This window comes from Symphalangus syndactylus, chromosome 2 (genome assembly GCF_028878055.3).
Source record: "Symphalangus syndactylus isolate Jambi chromosome 2, NHGRI_mSymSyn1-v2.1_pri, whole genome shotgun sequence".
NCBI classification, from domain to species: domain Eukaryota; kingdom Metazoa; phylum Chordata; class Mammalia; order Primates; family Hylobatidae; genus Symphalangus; species Symphalangus syndactylus.
In genome coordinates, this window is record NC_072424.2 from 41,413,230 (window position 1) to 41,434,330 (window position 21,101).

The 21,101-nt window shown below is 51.2% G+C and overlaps 1 protein-coding gene across 1 annotated transcript in view; it reads left to right on the plus strand.

Moving 5' to 3' along the window:
* The first annotated feature begins 11,449 nt into the window (after positions 1 to 11,449).
* The window catches only part of SLIT1 (slit guidance ligand 1), a 192,343-nt gene continuing 182,691 nt past the window's right edge, over positions 11,450 to 21,101 (plus strand). Inside the window, exon 1 of the mRNA XM_055253653.2 lies at positions 11,450 to 11,953. Coding sequence (XP_055109628.2) covers positions 11,757 to 11,953 — 197 coding nt within the window. The 5' untranslated portion in view covers positions 11,450 to 11,756. The remainder of the gene's footprint in view (positions 11,954 to 21,101) is intronic.

Sequence of the window (21,101 nt, forward strand, 5' to 3'; positions counted from 1 at the left end):
AGCAGTTGCTTAATGCTAGCGATCACTGGCAGCAGGAGACAAAGACCAGTGGAGGACTCACGTTCTGGACCACATTTTCTCCCTTAGCTGAGCCATCACTTATTTTTTATTGTGCTAATTATATACATATGACAAAATTCACCATTTAACCATTCTAAGTGTACAATTAGTGGCATTAATTGCATTCATAGTGTTGTGCAATCATCACCATTTATTTCCAAAATATTTTCCTCACACCTAACAGAAACTTTGTACCCATTAAACAATAACTTTCCATTCCCATCCCCCTCCAGCCCCTAGCAACCTCTAATTTACTCCTCGTCTACGTAAATTTGTCTGTTCTAGATATTTTCATACAAACCATCGCTTATTTTTTATTTTATTTTTCTGAGACAGAGTCTCTCTCTGTTGCTCAGGCTGGAGTGCAGTGGTACAATCTTGGGTCACTGCCACCTCTGCCCCCCTGCGTTCAAGCAATTCTCTTGCCTCAGCCTCCTGAGTAGCTGGGATTACAGGTGCCTGCCACCACACCCCACTAATTTTTGTATTTTTAGTACAGACGGGGTTTTGCCATCTTGGCCAGGCTGGTCTTGAACTCCTGACCTCAGGTGATCCACCTGCCTTGGCCTCCCAAAGTGCTAGGATTACAGGCATGAGCCACCGCGCCCAGCTCGTCGCTTATTTTTTAAGCACCCTTTGCAGATTTATAGCAGCTCCCTCAGTGCAGGAATATAAAATGTGTTATTTAGTATTTAGTGTGTTCACATAAAATCATTGAATTTGGTATATGAAATTTAGTGGTAATTTTCTTCAAACTATAACTTGGTAATTACATTTTTATTTCTAAAATTTTTTGTAGCTTATTGTAGAAAATATGGAAAATATAGAAGGGTATAAAATAAGAAACTAAAAATCACTGATAATTCCAATGATGTTAACATTTGGGTGTATTCTCTTTTAATTAGATTAGATTTACTTTTAAGTTCATTGAATGTTTTTAGGCTAGGCGCTGCTGAATCTGGGTTTTTGCCATTTTGAGAAGGACAACTACATTTGCTATGAGAAGGCCACCCACAGTCTGTGAGGGAAAGGAAAGGTCTAAGAATATCTGGGTTTCATGTCAGTTACACAAGCAGACCTAGAACACACACATTTGCAGAAGGAGCTAAGGAAAAAGAAGAAGAAGGAATCCTCTAAAATTACTTGTACATAATGTTTGTCAAACAGAGCTTTCTCCAGACAGACCTGTTCCATAAGTTATCCCTATTACCAATTTTGGCTTTTTAAAAAAATGAACACACTAACCACATGCCTGTACATGCAGCATAAGGCACTTTCTTTTTTCAGTTTTTAAATTTATTATTATTATTATTATTATTTTTGAAATGGAGTTTCTCTCTTGTTGCCCAGGGTGGAGTGCAATGTTGTGATCTCGGCTCACTGCAACCTCTGCCTCCCAGGTTCAAGTGATTCTTCTGCCTCAGCCTCCCAAGTAGCTGGGATTACAAGCATGCACCACCACGCCGGGCTAATTTTGTATTTTTAGTAGAGATGAGGTTTTGCCATGTTGACCAGGCTGGTCTTGAACTCCTGACCTCAGGTGATCCACCTGCCTCGGCCTCCCAAAGTGTTGGGATTACAGGCATGAGCCACTGCACCTGACTAAATTTATTACTATTTATATATTTACTTTTTTGAGACAAGGTCTTGCTCTGTTGCCCAGGCTGGAATGCAGTGGTGCGATCACGGCTCACTGCAGCTTTGACTTCATGGGTTCAAGCAATTCTCCTACCTCAGCTTCCTGAGTAGCTGGGACTACAGGCACAAGCCACCATGCCCAGCTAATTTTTGTATTTTTTTGTAGAGACAGTGTTTCGCCGTGTTGCCCAGGCTGGTCTTGAACTCCTGAGCTCAAGTGATCTGCCTGCCTTTGCCTCCCAAAGTGCGGGGATTACAGGCGTGAGCCACTGCGCTTAGCCCATAAGGCACTCTCATATGTACTACCCATTCAATCCCCACACTGGCCCCAGGAGGTAGATCTTAAGTAAGTGCGTATTTTACACCTCAGCTCTGCCACCTACGTGCTGTGTGACCTTGGGTGAGCTCCCAAACGTCATTGTGCTTCCAGCTGCTTCTAAGTTTCTTGGGAGTATTAAATAATTTAATAGGTAAAGGTCTTGGAACAGTATGAGCCCCTGGAATTTATAGGTACAATGGAAGTGTTTGTTAGTTGGTAGGATTATTCTTTACAGACAAGGCCTCCAAGATGCAGATGGATTAATGAGCTCCCTGATGCTACATTTTTGTCATCTTCTTGGACTTTGGAGGACTGAAGGCTGACTCCGATGGAGAAGGGGATGCGGTGGAGAAGGGGATGCGGTGGAGAACGGGATGCAATGGAGGAGGGGATGTGGTGGAGAAGGGGGTGTGATGGGGAAGGGGATGTGATGGAGAAGGGGGTGTGATGGAGAAGGCGGTGTGATGGAGAAGGGGGTGCAATGAGGAAGGGGGTGCAATGGAGAAGGGGATGTGATGGAGAAGGGGGTGCGGTGGAGAAGGGGGTGTAAAGGGGAAGGGGGTGTGATGGGGAAGGGGGTGCAATGGAGAAGAGGATGTGATGGAGAAGGGACTGCAGTGGAGAAGGGAGTGCGATAGAGAAGAGGATGAGGTGGAGAAGGGGGTGTGATGGAGAAGGGGGTGTGATGGAGAAGGGGATGAGGTGGAGAAGAGGGTGTGATGGAAAAAGGAATGAGGTGGAGAAGGGGGTGTGATAGAGACAGGGGTGTGTTGGAGAAGGGGATGTGATGGAAAAGGGACTGCAATGGAGAAGGGGGTGTGATGGAGAAGGGGGTGTGGTGGAGAAGGGGGTGTGGTGGAGAAGAGGATGAGGTGGAGAAGGGGTTGTGATGGAGAAGGGGATGAGGTGGAGAAGGGGGTGTGATGGAAAAGGGAATGAGGTGGAGAAGGGGGTGTGATAGAGAAGGGGGTGTGTTGGAGAAGGGGATGTGATGGAAAAGGGACTGCGATGGAGAAGGGGGTGCGATGGAGAAGGCGAAGTGATGGAGAAGGAGATGTGATGGAGAAGGGGATGAGGTGGAGAAGGGGATGCAATGGAGAAGAGGATGTGATGGAGAAGGGACTGCAATGGAGAAGGGGGTGCGATGGAGAAGAGGATGAGGTGGAGAAGGGGGTGTGATGGAGAAGGGGATGAGGTGGGGAAGGGAGTGTAATGGAGAAGGGGGTGTGATGGAGAAGGGGGTGTGTTGGAGAAGGGGGTGTGATGGAAAAGGGACTGCGATGGAGAAGGGGGTGTGATGGAGAAGGGGGTGTGATGGAGAAGGGGGTGTGGTGGAGAAGAGGATGAGGTGGAGAAGGGGGTGTGATGGAGAAGGGGATGAGGTGGAGAAGGGAGTGTAATGGAGAAGGGAGTGTGATGGAGAAGGGGGTGTGTTGGAGAAGGGGATGTGATGGAAAAGGGACTGCGATGGAGAAGGGGGTGTGATGGAGAAGGGGGTGTGGTGGAGAAGAGGATGAGGTGGAGAAGGGGGTGTGATAGAGAAGGGGGTGTGTTGGAGAAGGGGATGTGATGGAGAAGGGACTGCGATGGAGAAGGGACTGCGATGGAGAAGGGACTGTGATGGAGAAGGGAATGAGGTGGAGAAGGGGATGTGTTGGAGAAGGGGGTGTGATGGAGAAGGGGATGTGATGGAGAAGGGGATGTGATGGAGAAGGGGGTGTGATGGAGAAGGGGGTGTGATGGAGAAGGGAATGAGATGGAGAAGGGGGTGTGATGGAGAAGGGGTGTGATGGAGAAGGGACTGCGATGGAGAAGGGACTGCGATGGAGAAGGGAATGAGGTGGAGAAGGGGATGTGTTGGAGAAGGGGGTGTGATGGAGAAGGGGATGTGATGGAGAAGGGGGTGTGATGGAGAAGGGGGTGTGATGGAGAAGGGAATGAGATGGAGAAGGGAATGAGATGGAGAAGGGGATGTGATGGAGAAGGGGTGTGATGGAGAAGGGGATGTGATGGAGAAGGGGGTGTGATGGAGAAGGGGATGTGATGGAGAAGGGGGTGTGATGGAGAAGGGAATGAGGTGGAGAAGGGGGTGTGATGGAGAAGGAGGTGTGATGGAGAAGGGAATGAGGTGGAGAAGGGGGTGTGATGGAGAAGGGCATGCAATGGAGAAGGGGGTGTGATGGAGAAGGGCATGCAATGGAGAAGGGGGTGTGATGGAGAAGGGGGTATGATGGAAGAGGGGATGTGATGGAGAAGGGTACATGATAGAGAAGGGTTTGGCTCTATGATGGGCTTCCAAACAGGGTCTCTTCCTTCCTACCTGCCATGGGAGGCAGAAGGGGCTGAGGCAGAATACAGATAGAGGAGAGAACATAGATTATATCTCATGCCTCAGCTTAAATCCCCAGATGAGTTCCCATTCCCCTTCGGTGGGATGGGGGTGCTGACCTAACCCTGCATGAGGAAAGGCTTCTTGAGGAGTTGTTGCTTAAGCTGAGACCTGAAGGGTGCAGAGAGCCACACCAGCCGTTATGATGGGAAGACCATTCTAGCATAGGGACTGGCCTGCACCAAGCATTATGTGCTTAATAAACTGTGAGAAGCCTGTGTGGCTGAGGCCCCTTCCTCTCTGGCCAGCTTCAGGGCACTTGTCAGGGTCATGTAATTGTCTGTTTTTTTGACTGTCTTTCCCCAGCACACAGAGCATGTCTTTCCCCAGCACACAGAGGGCGTGAAGTATTGTCAAAAATTTCTTCCACATTTCTGTTTCTGGCCAAGAAGGTATAATGGGACAATTTTACCCCTCCTGGCTTAAACAACTGAAAAGCCAGGGAAAAATGGAAACAACTCTTATGAGACACTAAACAACGGGTAGTGTGGGGCAGTGATTTCTGATTTCTGAGAGAGAGGAAACAAATGGGATGAGCCCTGTAACTGCCTGGCTTACAGCCTGGAGAGAGTTTCCAGGCCACAGAGCGAGAGAGGGACCCAGGTGGAACCCGGCATCAGTCTGAATTGAGGAATCAGAGCTGAGAGTCCAGGGAGGCCAAGGTGGCTCGGGTTCCCACGGAAGACGGGAGAGGAAATTGCTGCACAGAGAGAATGAGCAGCTAGAGATCTGCAGATGGTTCTTCCCTGCTGTGCCACCCTCTCCTCCCCTAGTCTTCAGCTGAGAACTGATCAGTGCCTGTGTGTAAACTATCTGAAGGTGGGAAAGTTCCATCCAAAAAGAGCAGGCAGAACAATCCTTGGAGTTCCCACAGGGTTGGGATTAGCTGGCATTTCCACTAGCCAGAGCAGAAACCTCCTAATTCACAGGGCACTGGGGAGACCATTCAGAAGGATAGGTAAATCAGCCTCAACCACAGGCTAGTCCTGGTCCTGCCCAAGAAAGCTTAAAAGCAAGCCCCAAAAGGATCCAACTGGCTCCAAGTAACTTGACTCTGTTCCAGGACAAAGCTCAAGAATATTTTTTCAAAATGCAAGAATATCCAGCACCCAACAAGGTAAAATCCACAATGTCTGGCATGAAATCTATAATTACCAGGGTACAAAGTACCATAGCTCCCCTTTATCCATGTTTTCACTTCCTGTGGTTTCAGTTATCTGTGATATAGTACAATAAGATATTTTGAGAGAGAGGGAGCTAGAGAGACCACATTCACGTAACTTTTATTATCATATATTGTTATAATTATTCTATTTTTCTTATTAGTTACTAGTGTTAATCTCTTACTGTGCCTAATGTATAAATTAAACTTTATCAAAGGTATGTAGGTATAGGAAAAACACAATATAATAGGGTTTGGTACTATCCTTGGTTTAGGCATCCACTTGGGGTCTTGGAATGTATCCCTATGTAGATAAGGGGGGACTACGTAGTAGGAAAGTATGATCCATAATGAAGAAGAAAAGCAACCAATCATTTCAAACCCAGAAGTGATACATATAATAGAATTGGTAATGTAGTTATTACAACTATATTCCATATGTACACTAAGGTAGAGGAAAATATAAGCTGTTAAGAAGATACATGGAAGATTAAAAAAAAAAAACCCAAGTAGATTTTCTACAGATGAAAAGTACAATGTCTGAGTTAAAAATTGTACCAGATGGGGCTGGTACGGTGACTTATGCCTGTAATCCCAGCTCTTTGGGAGGCTGAGGTGGGCAGATCTCTTGAGATCAGGGGTTCAAGACCAGCCTGGCTAACATGGTGAAACCTGATCTCTACTAAAAATACAAACATTAGCTAGGCACACGCCTGTAGTCCCAGCTACTTGGGAGGCTGAGGCAGGAGAATCGCTTGAACCCGGGTGGCGGAGGTTGCTGTGAGCTGAGATTATGCCACTGCACTCCAGCCTGGGTGACAGTGAGACTCCATTTAAAAAAAAAAAAAAAAATTACCAGATGGGATTAACAGCAGATTAGATACTGTAGAAGAAAAGATAATGAACACGACAATACACTAGGAGAAACTCACCAAAATGAAACAGAGAGAGAAACAAGACTAAGAAAAGGAACAGGGCATCATCCATGGACTATGAGACAACTCCAAATGGCCTAATTATGTATAAATGGAGCCCCCAAAAATGAAGAAAGAGAGGAGGGAACATAAAAAAAGGTGAAGAAATAATTGTTGAAAACTTTTTAAATTTGATGAAAACTGTGAACAAGATACAAGAAACCCAATGAACCCAAAGCACAGATCTCTTCTATTTCCAGTGCGTGGCTCTCAGCTGGCATGCAATCAATGTCTGATGAATAGGTGAATGGTTGCTGTCAGTGCAGGCTGTCTCCCTGCTTTCTCCCTTTCTTTTCCTCCTCTTCTCCCACCCCAGCACCCACTTTGCTTCTCTCTTGCTTCCCGTGCTTCTATTGACCAGAGTTATCTTGGATGCCTATGGTGGCTTCTGGGCTATAAAAGCCACTTGACCTTTAGTGTAGGAGCTTGTCCTTGCTGTAGGCTTTGCCACTGAGAGCCTCCAACAATTCAGCCTCCTCCAAATTTGAGCATAGCCAGGGGTTTAGAGATTAAAGCTAAAATATCGTGAGTCTTGCTGGCACAGACTCCCCAGAGACTCCTGTTTTCACAGTTCCCCTGTGGTGGCAGGGCCAGGAGGAGTGCCCAGCATGGACTGGATGCTGTGTTCTGCCCGGGTGTGTGGCCTCATTCATGGCCCACCTCTGCAGCTCCTTTGCTTTCTGAGGTCAGGCTGGTTGCTTCGTTTCTCTGGGCTTCTAACTGTTTACTGGCTCATGGATTTGATCATTTTTTAATCCCCTTCCAGCTCTGACATCTTGTACTCCCCTGCCACTCTACCTTGACCATCTTTCTCTTTGACATGCTTCATCCTTGCTAATGGTGTGTGGAACCTGGAGATGAGGAAGGCAGGTGGGCCTCAGATCCATTGTCCCTGCCAGGCTCCTTCCTTCAATGGCTCCCCAGAGTTTTCAGTCTAATTCCAAACTCATAACACAGCACACCAGGCCTTGGTTCTTAGACCATGGTCTCTGGAATCACCTGCATCAGAATTAGCACCACCTCTACCCCCCATTCCCAGCTTGCTAACAGTGAAGATTCTGATTGGGAAGATCGGGGGTGGGTCACAGGAATCAGCATGTACGATAAGCACCCCAGGGGGGTTAAAATGTATTGGTAGGGGGAAATTAGCTCATACCACACAAAAATCTAATTAGGTAAAAAATCTGAACAAAGGCTGGGTGTGGTGGCTCACGTCTGTAATCCCAGCACTTTGCGAGGCTGAGGTGAGAGGATTGTTTGAGCCCAGGGGTTGGAGGCTGCAGTGAGCTATGATTGTGCCACTGGACTTCAGCCTGGGCAACACAGCATGACTCTATCTCAAAAAACAAGCAAAAAACCTCCCAAACAGTAGAAAAGAAACATCTGCTGCAACTTTCTCCTTGCTATCTCCCAAGTCACCTCCCTGGAAGCACCAGGTTCCAGAGACACTGGTTCCACAGGTAGTGCATTTCCAAGCACATGCATATGTAGACATGTGTTTGAGGACAGGGCCAGGCCAGGTGATGCTGAAAGCCCAGTGAAGCCAGAGAAAGACTGCACCAGGGCCTCTGGGGTATGTCCTCATTACCTCTGTGACCTCCGTCTGTGCTCCCCACCTGAACCCCCCACCACACTCCAGCCTTGCTGGACATGCCCCAGCTCAGCCATTGAGAATGCTGCTCCCAGTCTGTGTGACTCGCCTCATGTGCTTTTCTTTGCTGAGAGAGGCTTTCTTCCTGTTTTGTTGCCCAGAGAATGCCTATTTACCCTTCAAGACCTAGTTCAAGTGCCTCCACTTCCAGGGAGCCTTCCAGCCCCAATCTGTGCCCTCATTCTGGGTTCTCCACAATTCCACATTCGCTGACACCGAAATGAATATGCTTTCCTGCTTCCTGTTTCTGTGCCCTGACTGGACAGTGAGCCCATTGAGGGCCAGGGCCATTCTTGTCCCCTGTTGAATTGCTGAGTTCCAGTACAGTACATGTAGTACACAGATACTCCATAAGTGGTGTTTATCAGATGTCTACTTAGCAGGCATTCTGTCTCACTTTTGCTTTTTGTGGCTTGGAAATCCATCCCACAGTGCTCCTCAGTCTCACCCAGGTTCTCCTGCTTCTTGGTGCTCCAGAAGGGGCTGGTGGAGGTGGGAGAGAGGACTCTGTGCAGAAGCCGTAAAGAGAGTGCTCTCTCCTTGAGTCACACGTGGGAAGTGGCCCTCAACTCCCGGCACACGTGGCTGTGAGGACTCAGAGGGGACTCCGTCACTGGGCTGGGGAGACTCAACCTCAAATTTCCCTTCCAGGGGGTTGCCCTGCTGGTGGCAGGTGAGCAGGGCCGGGCTTGGTGGAGTATTCCTAGCAGAAGCAATGTGCCAGGCCTGCCTCCTCCCCACCCGTGCAGTGGGAGCAGGTGGTCCGGCTGTAGGGAGGGGGTAGGGAGACCCAAGAGAGGGAGGGACATGGGAGAGGAAATTGAAAAAAACAGAGGGGGACTTGGGGGTGTGCGGCCGGCCAGGCGGTTGTTTAACAAGTAAATGTGCTGGGCACGCTAATGAGCTGCGCCCATTCATGGCGAGCCGCCTCCTGAATCGGGAGCTGGCCAGGTTCTGGGGTGGAGGAACCAGGGACGGGAGCCAAGCTGGGGAGCTGCCCGCTGCTTGGGCAGGGCCTCCCTTGATGGGCTGTCGGGGGAGTCTTTGTCCTGGGTCTGGGGGGCTCCTTCCTTCCCTCCCTTCAGAGGAAAAGCCAGGCTTTGCCAGGCAGCAGCAACTCAGCCCAGGGCCTGCTTGGGATTCACTGTCCAGGCTGGTCTGGAAGCTTCTAGGGCAGGGGCTGGTTCTCAGGAGCCATAGGCAGGGCTGATCTTGCACCCTTGCTCACTCTCACCCCTCCTCACACCCCTTCGCTCTGTCACTCTGAGGACCAAGGGGCATGTCGCCCGGCTAATCAACGCTCTCTCCCTTCTCCACATGGGTCTTGGCTTCGAAGGGGCCCTCTGAGGTCCTGGGACCAGGGAGCTACTGCTGGAGCAGAAGGCTGGAGACCAGACATCTTCAACAGCCTGAGTGCTGTCTGTGACAGGCCTACTAAGTGCCAGGTGCTGGGGTGCGTGTCTGGGTGAGCGAGTGAGGATGCCACGGGGTGTGGAGGGGTGTGGAGAAGCAGCTGCAGGTGCTAAGAGGGGATAAACAAAGCAGCAGGCACGGAGGAATGTCACTGTCTGAGGCTGCGGGGAGGGCATGGATAGAGGGGCTGGGGCCCCATGGAGCAGGAGCTGGTGAGCTGCAGGGCAGGGGCAGCCCTCTCAGACTCTGGCCTGGTTTGTGGGAAGCTTCCCTAGTATCCCACCACACAGGCACCCCGAGAAAGCCCTGACCCCTGAGAAACTGAACTGATGCTCAAGAACCCACTGCCCGGATGGAGGTCATGGACAGGGATGTGTGAAAACTTTAAAAGAACTGTCAAAAGCCCATAAAATCAGCCGCATAAATTGTAACATACTGTGCTATGACAGTAGAGAGACTGCAAAATTTTCATCAACATGGAAAAGAAAAACAAAGAAAACGCCTGAGCCTTGGGTACCTGGTGGGTGATAAGGCTTCAAACTTGTGGAGTCTATCAACCTCCCCCATCCCCAACCCGCCCGACGCTCTCCCCACCAAATGCATCCATGCTGTGTCTGGACCCCAGACGCTCCTGAGACGGGAGGTGCTTCTCGGGCTACCCAGCTGTGTCCTCTTGCCAGGCAGCCTCACATCAGGGCCCCGACTGCTGGACACTGCCCCAGCGAGCCACAGCTGTCCTTGGCTTTGAGGAGATCTTTCATCTTTTCTGGGGTTGAGGAGAATTCTATCCCCACCTGGATGTCCCGTTCACGCCCACGTCCACACATGCCTTACGGTGAGGAAGGTCCCTACCCAGCCGGGTGTGAGGCCTGGGTCTGACGGGGCTGGCCTGTGGGGTTCTCTCCCAAACAGGCCGCCCAGCGCTATGCCAGCCCTCTCTGTCTCCTTTGATGACAAGATGGAATATTCATTTTCATCTGTTTCCACCTGTCAGAAATGGAGGAGCGCTGGTGTGAGCGGAGGAAGACGTTTGCCAGATTTCCAAGTCCCCTTAATGTCTCGTCCCTCTCTTCTACAACGGGGGAAGAAGCCCGTGTAACTGTATGGTACAAATGTGCCCTGCTGAGCAAATGTCCCAATCAGAGCCATTCTCATCCTGGGCATGGGGCTGGCTCGTTCCCCTCTGAGAAGTGGGTGCATTGAGGTAGGAAGGAGACTGTACTCGGCCTAGCGCTTTCGTGGACCCTCCCCCCACAAAGCTCCATCCTCAAAGTCCAGGCTAAGTAAGGTTGGTGGCTTGAGGATGCCACCTGGGGCACAGGCACAGGGTTTCCCTTAACCAAGAATTGACATAGCGAGTCGGGTGGGGCCTAGAGGCCGCTGCTGCCGTCGGGGGATGGGGGGAAACGGGTCTGACCCCCCGGGAAGGCGTCCAAGCGGCAAAATAAGATCTCCCTCCCACCCTGGACTAGCAGCTGGGGCCGCGGGTGCCGGGGTGCGTGCGTCTCAATGTGTGCATCCTCGGTGTGTGTGTGTGTCCGTGTGTGTGTGTGTGTGTGTAGCCAGGACTTGGCGGGTCAAGCCACACCCCCCTTCCCTCCTCTCCCATCCCCCGCAGCCCCCTGCCCGCTGACAGCGTCTCGGAGGTTCCACCTTTGAAACTGTAGGCGGCTTGCAGCCGCCGAGTGGTCGTCGGGAGAGGGGCCTGCGCGGGGGAGGGCGGGGAGGAGCCTGGCCCTGGATGTGTGCTTTTCGATTGATGGATGACTGCCGGGTGGGAGCGAGCGCGCGGGTGTGTGTGTGATCGTGTGTGTGTGTGTGGTGTGTGCGCAGGGTGCGTGCGCGCGCGGGGCCCGCCCATTTTCCTCCTCGCAGCAGTCAGTTGGGAGCTGGAGGGAGGGAGAGGGAGACGCAGGCGGCGAAACGGCAGAGGAGCCGAGCGCCCTCCGCCCAAGGCGCCCTCCCTCGGTCCGCGCACAGGCGCCGTCGCTTGGAGGAGCAAGGTGCCTCCCAGCCCGCAGGGGCGCCGCGCGCAAGCCTGCGGGCTCTTCGGTGGCTCTGCCCCGGGACTGCACCTGGAGGCGGCCCCAGACGGGGATGGTCAGCGGCTGCTGCCGTCTGGCTCGCGAGCGGGACGCGGTGAGGGCACCATGGCGCTGACGCCCGGGTGGGGGTCCTCGGCGGGGCCGGTCCGGCCGGAGCTCTGGCTACTGCTGTGGGCAGCCGCGTGGCGCCTGGGTGCCTCGGCGTGCCCCGCCCTCTGCACCTGCACCGGAACCACGGTGGACTGCCACGGCACGGGGCTGCAGGCCATTCCCAAGAACATACCGCGGAACACCGAGCGCCTGTGAGTATGGCCCCCACCCGTGGCTCCCTGGCTCCGAGGTTGCCCTCCCACCCAGACGCGATTCCGGACTTGGGGGTGGGGGCAGGACCACTGGGGCCCGTCCGGGCTCCGCAGCCCACAGACGGGTCAGTGCCTGCCGGGGTCTTTCCCGAGCCAGGAGCCAGGAACGCCAGTGGTTTCTCCATCCCTGGGATTCAAAGGGCCCTCGGCGAGGTTGTCAGCTTCCGTCCTCACACCTGCACCCTGCACTCCGCACCCGCAGGCCCTCCCCACTGCGCCAGCGCTTTATTCCTCCAGGGTGCCTGCGAACTGGTGCCAGAAAGCCTTCCTTGCACCCAGGAGGGACACTTCCCACACTCGCCAGGCACAATGTCTCCTTCTGGGCACATGGGCTACGGCCGCGTTCTGAGCCAGCTGCGCAGATTCCCGCTTCCAGAGCTTGCTCCTGACGAAGGGCAGCAGGGTGGGATGGAGGCGAAGTTTCTGGTCTGCCCCTTCTTCTCCATTGTTTGCACCAGAGCCTTGAGAATTCTTCCCCTGCAGGTGCCACGCGTTGGTCCCCTACTCACCCGCCTCCCTCCACACCCAGCCATCCCCAACACAGGCAGACAATGGGACCTGAGGGCTTTGGGTATGGGGCTTGGGGTATGTAACATTCAGCACCCGGAAAGGGGTAGGTGTGTCTTGGATGGAGAACCGGGTGGATAATGCCAAGAAGTCAGGAGCTTGGAGAGGGGGGCTCAAGGTTAAAGATATTGACCATGACAAGTCATCAAAAAACAGCATTTCTCTTCCCCTGTTCTCTCTCACTTGTGAATTCTTGAAGAAACTTGATCCTTTTCTTTTCTAGACCCACTAAGCTAGTAGAATGTGTGTGTGTGTTTGGGTGTGTTTGAGTGTGTGTATTTACAGACCTTTATACTTTGTTTTCTGTGACTCTCCTGCAGAATGTGTTTCTGTGTGAATTCCTAGTATTAAAGGGCCACCTTAATAGCGTGAGGCCATGAGAGTCCCCGTAATGGGCTGTGTGTGTGTAGATTTTGGTCACATGCAGGACCTTTGTACTGCTCGCAGAGGTGACTGCACCAGGAGATTTTTGAACAGGGCTTTGGAGAAGGCTGCTGGCTCCTTTGAAACCTACCTACTCTTCCTTCCCACGCTCCTCGGTGACTGCAGTGGCTCTCAGGAAAGGTGTGCATATTTTGATAACTTTCGAGCACATTTTCACGGCCCCCACCTGGTCAGAGACAGAAATCTGACCCTGAGGAGAGCTGTCTCCTGAATCAGACTCTGTACCAAGGCCAGCAATTAGTGAGCACACATTTGCCCCAGACTCTTCTTGGCTGCATCTGAAAAATTCCTGTGGAGGTTTTAGAGAATTTGCAATCTAGATGCAATCTAGATGGGAAGTGTGTGTGTGTGTGTGTGTGTGTGTGTGTGGTGCATGTGTATGTGTGTGTGTGAATGCTTGTGTGTTACAGGGCTGGGGAGAGGTGATACCAAACTGAGTTTCCGTGGACAGCGTGTGCATTATCCTGACTGGACCCAGAGAGGAACTGAGGGTCAGAAATCTGTCCAGAGGACCCCTGTGGTGGCCTGGTCACCCTCCATGCCTGTCCCCTCTGTACCTGCTCCCTGCTCCCTTTGCCTTGTCCACCGGAGTTTCTCCTGAAGCTGCTACCCTGGTTGCAGCCTAGATCTAAGACACATTAGCCCCTCTTCTTTGCTTTTGAATGTTGAGTCTTACAGTCATCTCCTCCATCTTTACTCTCTCACCACCTTTAGTGTTTAAGACTTCCATGAACTCTTTAGCTCTTTTGTGATCAGAGTGAGATGAAAGTGGAATTTCCTAGTACAGAGGAAAGAGGTGGCATTCTGGGAGCTATACTGCCTGGGTTCCCCAGCTCTGTCACCTGTTAGCTGTGTGACCTTGGGCAAGTTACTTAACTTCTCTGAACCTTAGTTGCTTTCCATCAGGAAAATGGGGCTGAGGCTACATAAGGTCTCTGGTTCTTGTGAGGATGGAAGATCATGTATGGGAAGTGCCTGGTACCTTCTGATGCTCGCTAAGTGAGAGCCATTATTATGATAGGATAGGGAGGGGAATCTCATTATTTTAATTCAGCAAATGTTTCTGAGCCAGGAACTGCCCTGGGTGCTGAGGTGTCAGCAGGGAATGAGCCCATCCCTGTCCTCAAGGGGCACATGGTCTAGAGAACTGGGCAGAGGACCTCTAATGGTGAGCTCTCAGGAGAGGGCCAGGCAGCCTCAGGGAATGGGCTGTGGGAACACTGGGGTGAGAAGCCCTTTTCCAGGGCGAAGGGGTTTCTCAGAGGATGGGCCACTTTATCAAGGTTGGTTTGGATTTTGCCAAGCACAGAGGGCAGGCAATTTAGGCAGAGGGAACAGCTGGGCTCCAGGCCCAGCACATTCTGCTGCTTGTCAGGTCATGGGGCCTGCTTTCTTGCAGACCTCTTTTTTTTTTTTTTTCCTTTTTTGTAGAGATGAGGATCTAGCTATGTTGCCCAGGCTGGTCTTGAACTTCTGGGCTCAAGCAATCCTCCTGCCTCCACCTCCCAAAGTGCTAGGATTACAGGCGTGAGCATAAGCAAAAAGCCAGCAGGTGTGAGTATGAGCCAAAAGCCTGCAGGTGTGAGTATGAGCCAAAAGCCTGCAGGTGTGAGTATGAGCCAAAAGCCTGCAGGTGTGAGCATGCCTGGCCCTATATGGGCAGATGGACCAGCTTGTCCCTGGGGCTGAAACATGCTGTGGCCAGCGGCCAGTGGGTGGGATGGGACTTGAGGCTGGAAAGAGACGTTGAGAAGGGTCAGGAAGACTTTCTATATGTGAACTTTTCCTCTGGGAACTTCCTAGTTGGAATCCAGGGGTGAGTTATCCTGGGGAAGTGGAGCGGGTCTGATCTTTGCCATGTGGGCAAAGCTTCCTGGACTGGGAAAGCGCAGGGAGCCCGCCTGTTCTCCAGGCAGCCCGTGAAAGAGCTGCTCAAAGAGGAAAAGAACATCTTGAAAGAGGCCTTGGTGAGAGCCCAGGCAGACTCAAAATAACTGTGGCAAATGCTCTCTCTAATCAATATGAGCGTCGTGCAGTATCGGAGCCTGAAACAGCAGCTTCTTCTGAGGCTGTAAATTTTTATGGACTGCAGCTGTGCATTTGCCGTTTGTCCTTTGGGCAGTTTGTGCGGCAGCCTGTGAGGCCCAGCAACTTTATGATCATATATTCTATAACTCTGGGTCCAGGCCTGTCCCCTGAAATGGAAAGAAATGGTCATTGGTTTGCTGTGGGGACTTCTGGAAAGAGGTTGGGTAGGCTCCAGAGCTGCTGAGGAAATCGGTTCAGCCAGAGGGGCTGTGGGGCTGGTCAGCTGGGCAGGGAAGGGATACTAAATAATTCACTGTAATGAACAATTAAAATACAGAGCCAGGGCTGGGAGAGGCGGCGGAGGAGGCCGGGAAGCTTCCTCTCTTTGTACTGCTCAGGCGCAGAGGGACCCAGCCATGGTCACCATTAAGTTATTTTTTTTTTCTTCCATAACGACCTTGACTTTCAGTTGGACTTGATTTTTAATTAAAAAAAAATTTTAACTAGAGTGACCACGAGAGTGTGACAGGAGAGTGCAGTATGTGTGGACATCGCTGGTTCCCCCAACCCTGGGCACCCTGGGTATTTGAGGCTTGCGGAAGAGTCCCCTTGTGAGTGCAGAGAGGGGAAGTTGCCCGAGGATGGAGGGAGGCAGGGAGGGCCTCTGGGAAGGCCTACTGTTCTCTCTTTGCCTCCAGGCCCAGCACATTCTGCTGCTTGTCAGGTCTTTTTTTCCCCTTTTTTGTAGAGATGGGGATCTAGCTATGTTGCCCAGGCTGGTCTCAAACTTCTGGGCTCAAGCAATCCTCCTGCCTCAGTCTCCCAAACTGCTGGGATTACAGGCATGAGCCACCATGCCCAGCCTTGCCATCCTCCTTATGTGCCCTTCCCTCCTTGCCAGTTCATCCACCCTGCCCTATCTCCATGCCTGCTGTGGAGGCCTGGGAGGCCTTCTCTAGACTCAGCTCCCTGAGTTGGAGGTCCCATTTAACAGGGCTGAGTGGTCACGCATAAGGAAGGCTGCCCAGGGCACCTGAGGCTGATCCTCTGGGGAGCCTGTTTGAAATTCCAAATAATAATTGGATGGTGACCTTGGTAATGAGGTCAGGGGCCACTGCAGCCACATCTGCCATCAGGGCCCAGTTGGATCTGAGCAGGCCACCATGGTCTCCTGCAGCAGAGGCCTGTGCCGTGTAGAGCAGGTGCCTCCCGGCAGGGCAAGAGTTTCCTGCTCGCTTAGGCTTTGGTGTGGTCACTGGCCCTCTGGCTTATTGCTGGGCTCTGAATGACTGCTGTTAGGACCCCCATGCTGTGCCTCTCCCTGCTCTGAGACCCAGTTTCCCCATCTGTAAAAGAGGATCACGACAGCTGTGCAGGTTGATAGTGAGGAGCAAGTGAGGCAATGTGCCACGCTTGGCACATGGCTGGTGTTCGCCCTTCTCTCGGCCTCTGGAGCTGATAACACCTACTACCTCAAAGGGCCTGTGCACTCACTCATGCTACGGTTGTGAAAATGCTTTGTGATTTAATCATTAGGATATTATTGTTATTATTTGGGAAGCTCAAGCTAGAGGCTCGAGGGTTTGGGTGGGGCAGAAGAGAGCTCGGGAGGTAAGGACTTGAGCGTTGCCTCTCTTGCAGTCTGTCTGCTTAGAGCTCTGTCTGTCTGTTTAGAGCACTCGTTTACCTTTCCTGGGCATCTCTGCCCCTTTCCCTTGGGACGTGGAGACAGAGTGGGGACTGTATGCAGGGCTGGTGGTCATGATGGCAGGGCTGTGAAGCCAGACTGCCTAGGTTTTTAGCCCCACTCTGCCACTCAGCAGCTGGGGGGGCCTTGGGCAAGTGATGGGGTTTAATTCCCTCATTCAACAGATAGCTATCTATTGAACGTCTGCATTGTGCCGGGTGAATAGTGCTGGGCAGAAACAGAAACCCAAGTTTTAGTCCATCAGGGGAGATAGAGATGAATGACATAATATAAGAATAAGCACATTACTGCAAGCTGGGATAAGTGCTCTGGAGGAAAGGGCGACTTCTCAGAACCCCCATTTCCTTGCCCATAAAGTGGGGATGATGATAGGGCCTGCTTCAAAGGGTGGTCATGAGGATTAAATGCGGTAATGCTCGCAGGGGCGCTTTGCACAGGGCCTGGCAGACAGCGAGTGCTCAATAAATGGTAGTATTATTATTGTTATTAAGGTGACAGAGAATTGCACGGATGTGAAGGAAATTCGGGCATCACGCTGGATCCCAGGGTGGCCCTCCTCTTCCCCATCGGGCAGCCGCTGGGAACCCTGGAGCACAAGAGGAGGGGCTTATCTTCCTCGGTGCCCCTTGGGCGGGGCAGGCTGTCAGTGGCCCAGGCTGCCTGAGGCTGCCAGCAGGGGCGGCCGTGCTCTATTGGGGCTGGGCGGCTCCCGCATTATTGGGAGCAGACGGGTGCTTGGCGGAGTTGCCGCCTCCAGTTCTGTGCCGGCATTAGCAGCTCAGCGGGGCTCTTGCTTAATGGGATTTTCTTCCCAAATGCTGTAATTATCGCCATACAAATACTTATTACCCAGAGCAGATGACGGCCGGGCCTTGGGCAATAGCCAGGGAGCTGGGCTGTGCTGGGGGGCAGGGAGGGTGTGGAGAATTGGCTCCTCTTTTTGACGGAGTTCATGACCCCCTCCTCTCCTTTCTGGAACCCAGCCTGTGGCGGACAGACAGCTGTTGGGCACCTGCAGGGTGCATAGCGTCGTTGAGAGAGGCCTGAGGAGCTTTCGGCCTGGTGAGGGAGAAAGAACAAATGTGTAAGGATGTCCGTAGAGACGAGGAGCACAGTGGCTACCAGCCCAGGCTTCAGTAGGAGAATGGCCCAGTGTGAATCCTGGCTTCATCACCTACCGAGAGATCTTAAACAACTCACTAGTGACTCAACTTCCTCATCTGTGAAATGGGACCAGTGACAGCATTTACCTCGTAGGGCTGTGAAGTTAAGATGAGATGATTTTTTTGAGACGGGATCTCACTGTGTTCCCCAGGCTGGTCTCAAATTCCTGGGCTCAAGTGATCCTCCCACTCAGCCTCCCAAGTAGCTGGAACTACAGGCATGCATCACCATGCCCAGCTAATTTCTTAGTTTTGATAACTGTCCGTGGTTATGAAAGAGGTTAATGCTAGGGAAAGCTGTCTGAAGGCAGCAAGAATAAAGATTAATAATTAGAATAGAATAATGCCTGGCACATAGTCAATGCCCCATCAGCATGGAGATGAGGCTGATGAGAGTCGCTAGATGGGAGTGAGACAGGGAGGAGGGATTGAATTGTTGTTGTGTTGTGGAGGTAGAGTTTGAACTGGGGCTTAAAGGCTGGGCAAGACTTAGGTTAAGTAGCGAGGCGAAGCGAGGGTAAGGGAGTTTGGGAGCATTCAGAAGGTATGTGCCATGTATTTGGGAAGGAGAGTGAGAAGCAAAACCCCTGAGGGGTGAAGATTTGTGTCGGTGAGTTCTGGGGGAGGAGATTAAAGAAATGGGTGGGCACCAGGCGATGGTGCAGGGAAATGGGGGCTCCCAGAGGGGGTATGTAAAACTTTTTGTTAAATTTTAAAAAACAAATAAATGATTTTTAATAAACTTATGGACTTGTGCAAACATCACAATCCAATTTGCTTTATCATAATCACATACACACACACACACAAACTTTCTCTCTCCTCTATCACACACACTCATAGGTAATTTTTTTTTCTGAACCATTTAAGAATAGCTTGAAGACATTGAAACTTTTTCCCTTTAAATATTTGGTGGGTGTTTTCTAAGAACCACAAGGCTATCAACATCAGAAAATTAAACATTGGTGCAAAACTATTCTCTACTCCGGAATTCACATTCAGTTTTCATCAATTGCTCTGATAATGTCTTTCATGGCTATTTTTTCCCAGGTCCACAATCCTGCCAGGATCGCACATGGCATTTAATGGTCATGGTCTTTAGTCTCCCTTAATTTGGAAGAGCTCCTCAGCCTTTCTTTGTTTTTCTTGACCTTGACATTATTGATGTATGCAGGCTGGTTATTTTGCAGAATGCTCCTCAGTTTGGCTTCATCTAATCTTTCCTCACGATTACATTCAGGTTATGCATTTTTGCCAGGAATGCCAAATAATGACTCCATGTCCTTCCTGGTGCACCACGTCAGAAGGCACGTGATGTCAGTTTGTGCCAGTATTGGTGATTTTGTCTTTAATTACTTCATAAGTTGATGTCTGCCAGGCTTCTCTGCTGAGAGGTCATTGTCTTCTTCTTTGGTATTGACAGGTAATTTGTCGGGGGATTGTTTGAAGCTGGGTACGTATTCTGTTTCTCATCAAGCTTTCATCTCCCGAGTTTTAGCATTCATTGATGATTTTGCAACTCCATAATTTGTTCTCTATTAGTTGGCTTTCTACCGTAAGAAAGAATTTTCCCTTCTCCCTCATCTGTTTTTTTTTTTTCAGATGGAGTTTTTGCTCTGTTGCCCAGGCTGGAGTGCGGTGGCACAATCTCGACTCACTGCAACCTCTACCTCCTGGGTTCAAGTGATTCTCCTGCCTCAGTCTCCTGAGTAGCTGGGATTACAGGCAACCACCACCATGCCTGGCTAATTTTTGTATTTTTAGTAGAGACAAGGTTTCACCATGTTGGTTAGGCTTGTCTCGAACTCCTGACCTCAGGTGATCCACCCGCCTCAGCCTCCCAAAGTTCTGGGATTACAGGCATGAGCCACCGTGCCCAGCCTGATTTCCTTCTTTTTTATGGTTTCATAGTACTCTGTGGTGTATATGTACCATAGTTTCTTTATCCAATCCGCCGTTAATATCCTGCCACCACCTTGACTTTAATGTGGTTAAACTGATTTTGGACTTCTGACTTCCAGAACTGAAAGATAATACACTTGTGTTACTTTCAGCCACAAGCATATGGTAATTTGTCGTAGGAGTCTACTACACTCATAGAGTTCAAAGCTATTGCAGAGGCCAAGATACGAGGGGAAGTGGGTCTGGACCAAGGCAGAGAGAGCAGAGAGTGTAAGTGGGAACGGCGTGGCAGACTCTGACGCTTGAGTCTGAGAGAGTGATTTTGGGACTGGAATAAGCTGGAAAGGGTGACTGGCCCTGGAGGAGAAGCTGTGAATTTGGCTTTTGCCTGTTTTCTTTGAATTGCCACTAAAAATCTATGTGAAAAAGATGGCCCCAGAGGTCATGATGGGGAAGGTTACTCTGGAGAGTATTCAGGTTGGAGAGAGAGATGGGGGGGCCTCAGGGGAAGCACTTCAACCTATGAGGGCAGCGGAACAGAAACTTTGGTGGGAATAAGGATCTCCTGGGAGGCTGGCACAAAATGCAGATTCCCAGCCCATCCTAGAGGTGCTGGCTCTGTAGATCTTCACCAAGGCGATTCCAGTGATTTGGATTCTGGAGTGCCCAGGACACAGTTTAAGAAACACTGCTTGGTGCCAGGGTTTCCTGGAGAAGAAAGCACATACTTCGAGGACTCACACACATTAGCTCCCACCCACATTAGAGGGCAGGAGGAAGGGAAGGTGTTGAAGGAAGAGATGGTGGAGAGGCGGGAGGAACTCCTGTCCTGTGTTTGACAGTGGAGAGCAGTGGCTACACGTTTGTGGATTTGAACCTGGGCCGAGTAATCATTGCAAAGGCCAAAGAAGGAGTTTGGCGAAGAGGAGGAGGGTTAGCAGTGTGGAGAGCATTCAGTCCATCTGAGGAGGAGGTCCAAGGAAAGCTTCTGGAACATGAGATCAGGGGTCACTGGTAAAGTGGGCAGAGCAGTTTCCTGGGAGAAGCGGAAGGCAGGAGGCAGATGGCCGGCAGCGAGTAGGTGGTAAGGAATTTTGCAGAGGAGAGGACAGGCACGGGAGCCCTGAGGGAGAGCAGGCTCAGGAGAGAGTTGCCTGAAGCATAGAGGCAGGTGGGCTGGAGTCTCTTGGAGAGGGAAGGAGGAAGCCAGGGGTCTTGGGGAATGCAGGAATGGGGAGGGCTGGCAATGGGCCAGAGAAGGACAGAGGCAGAGAGA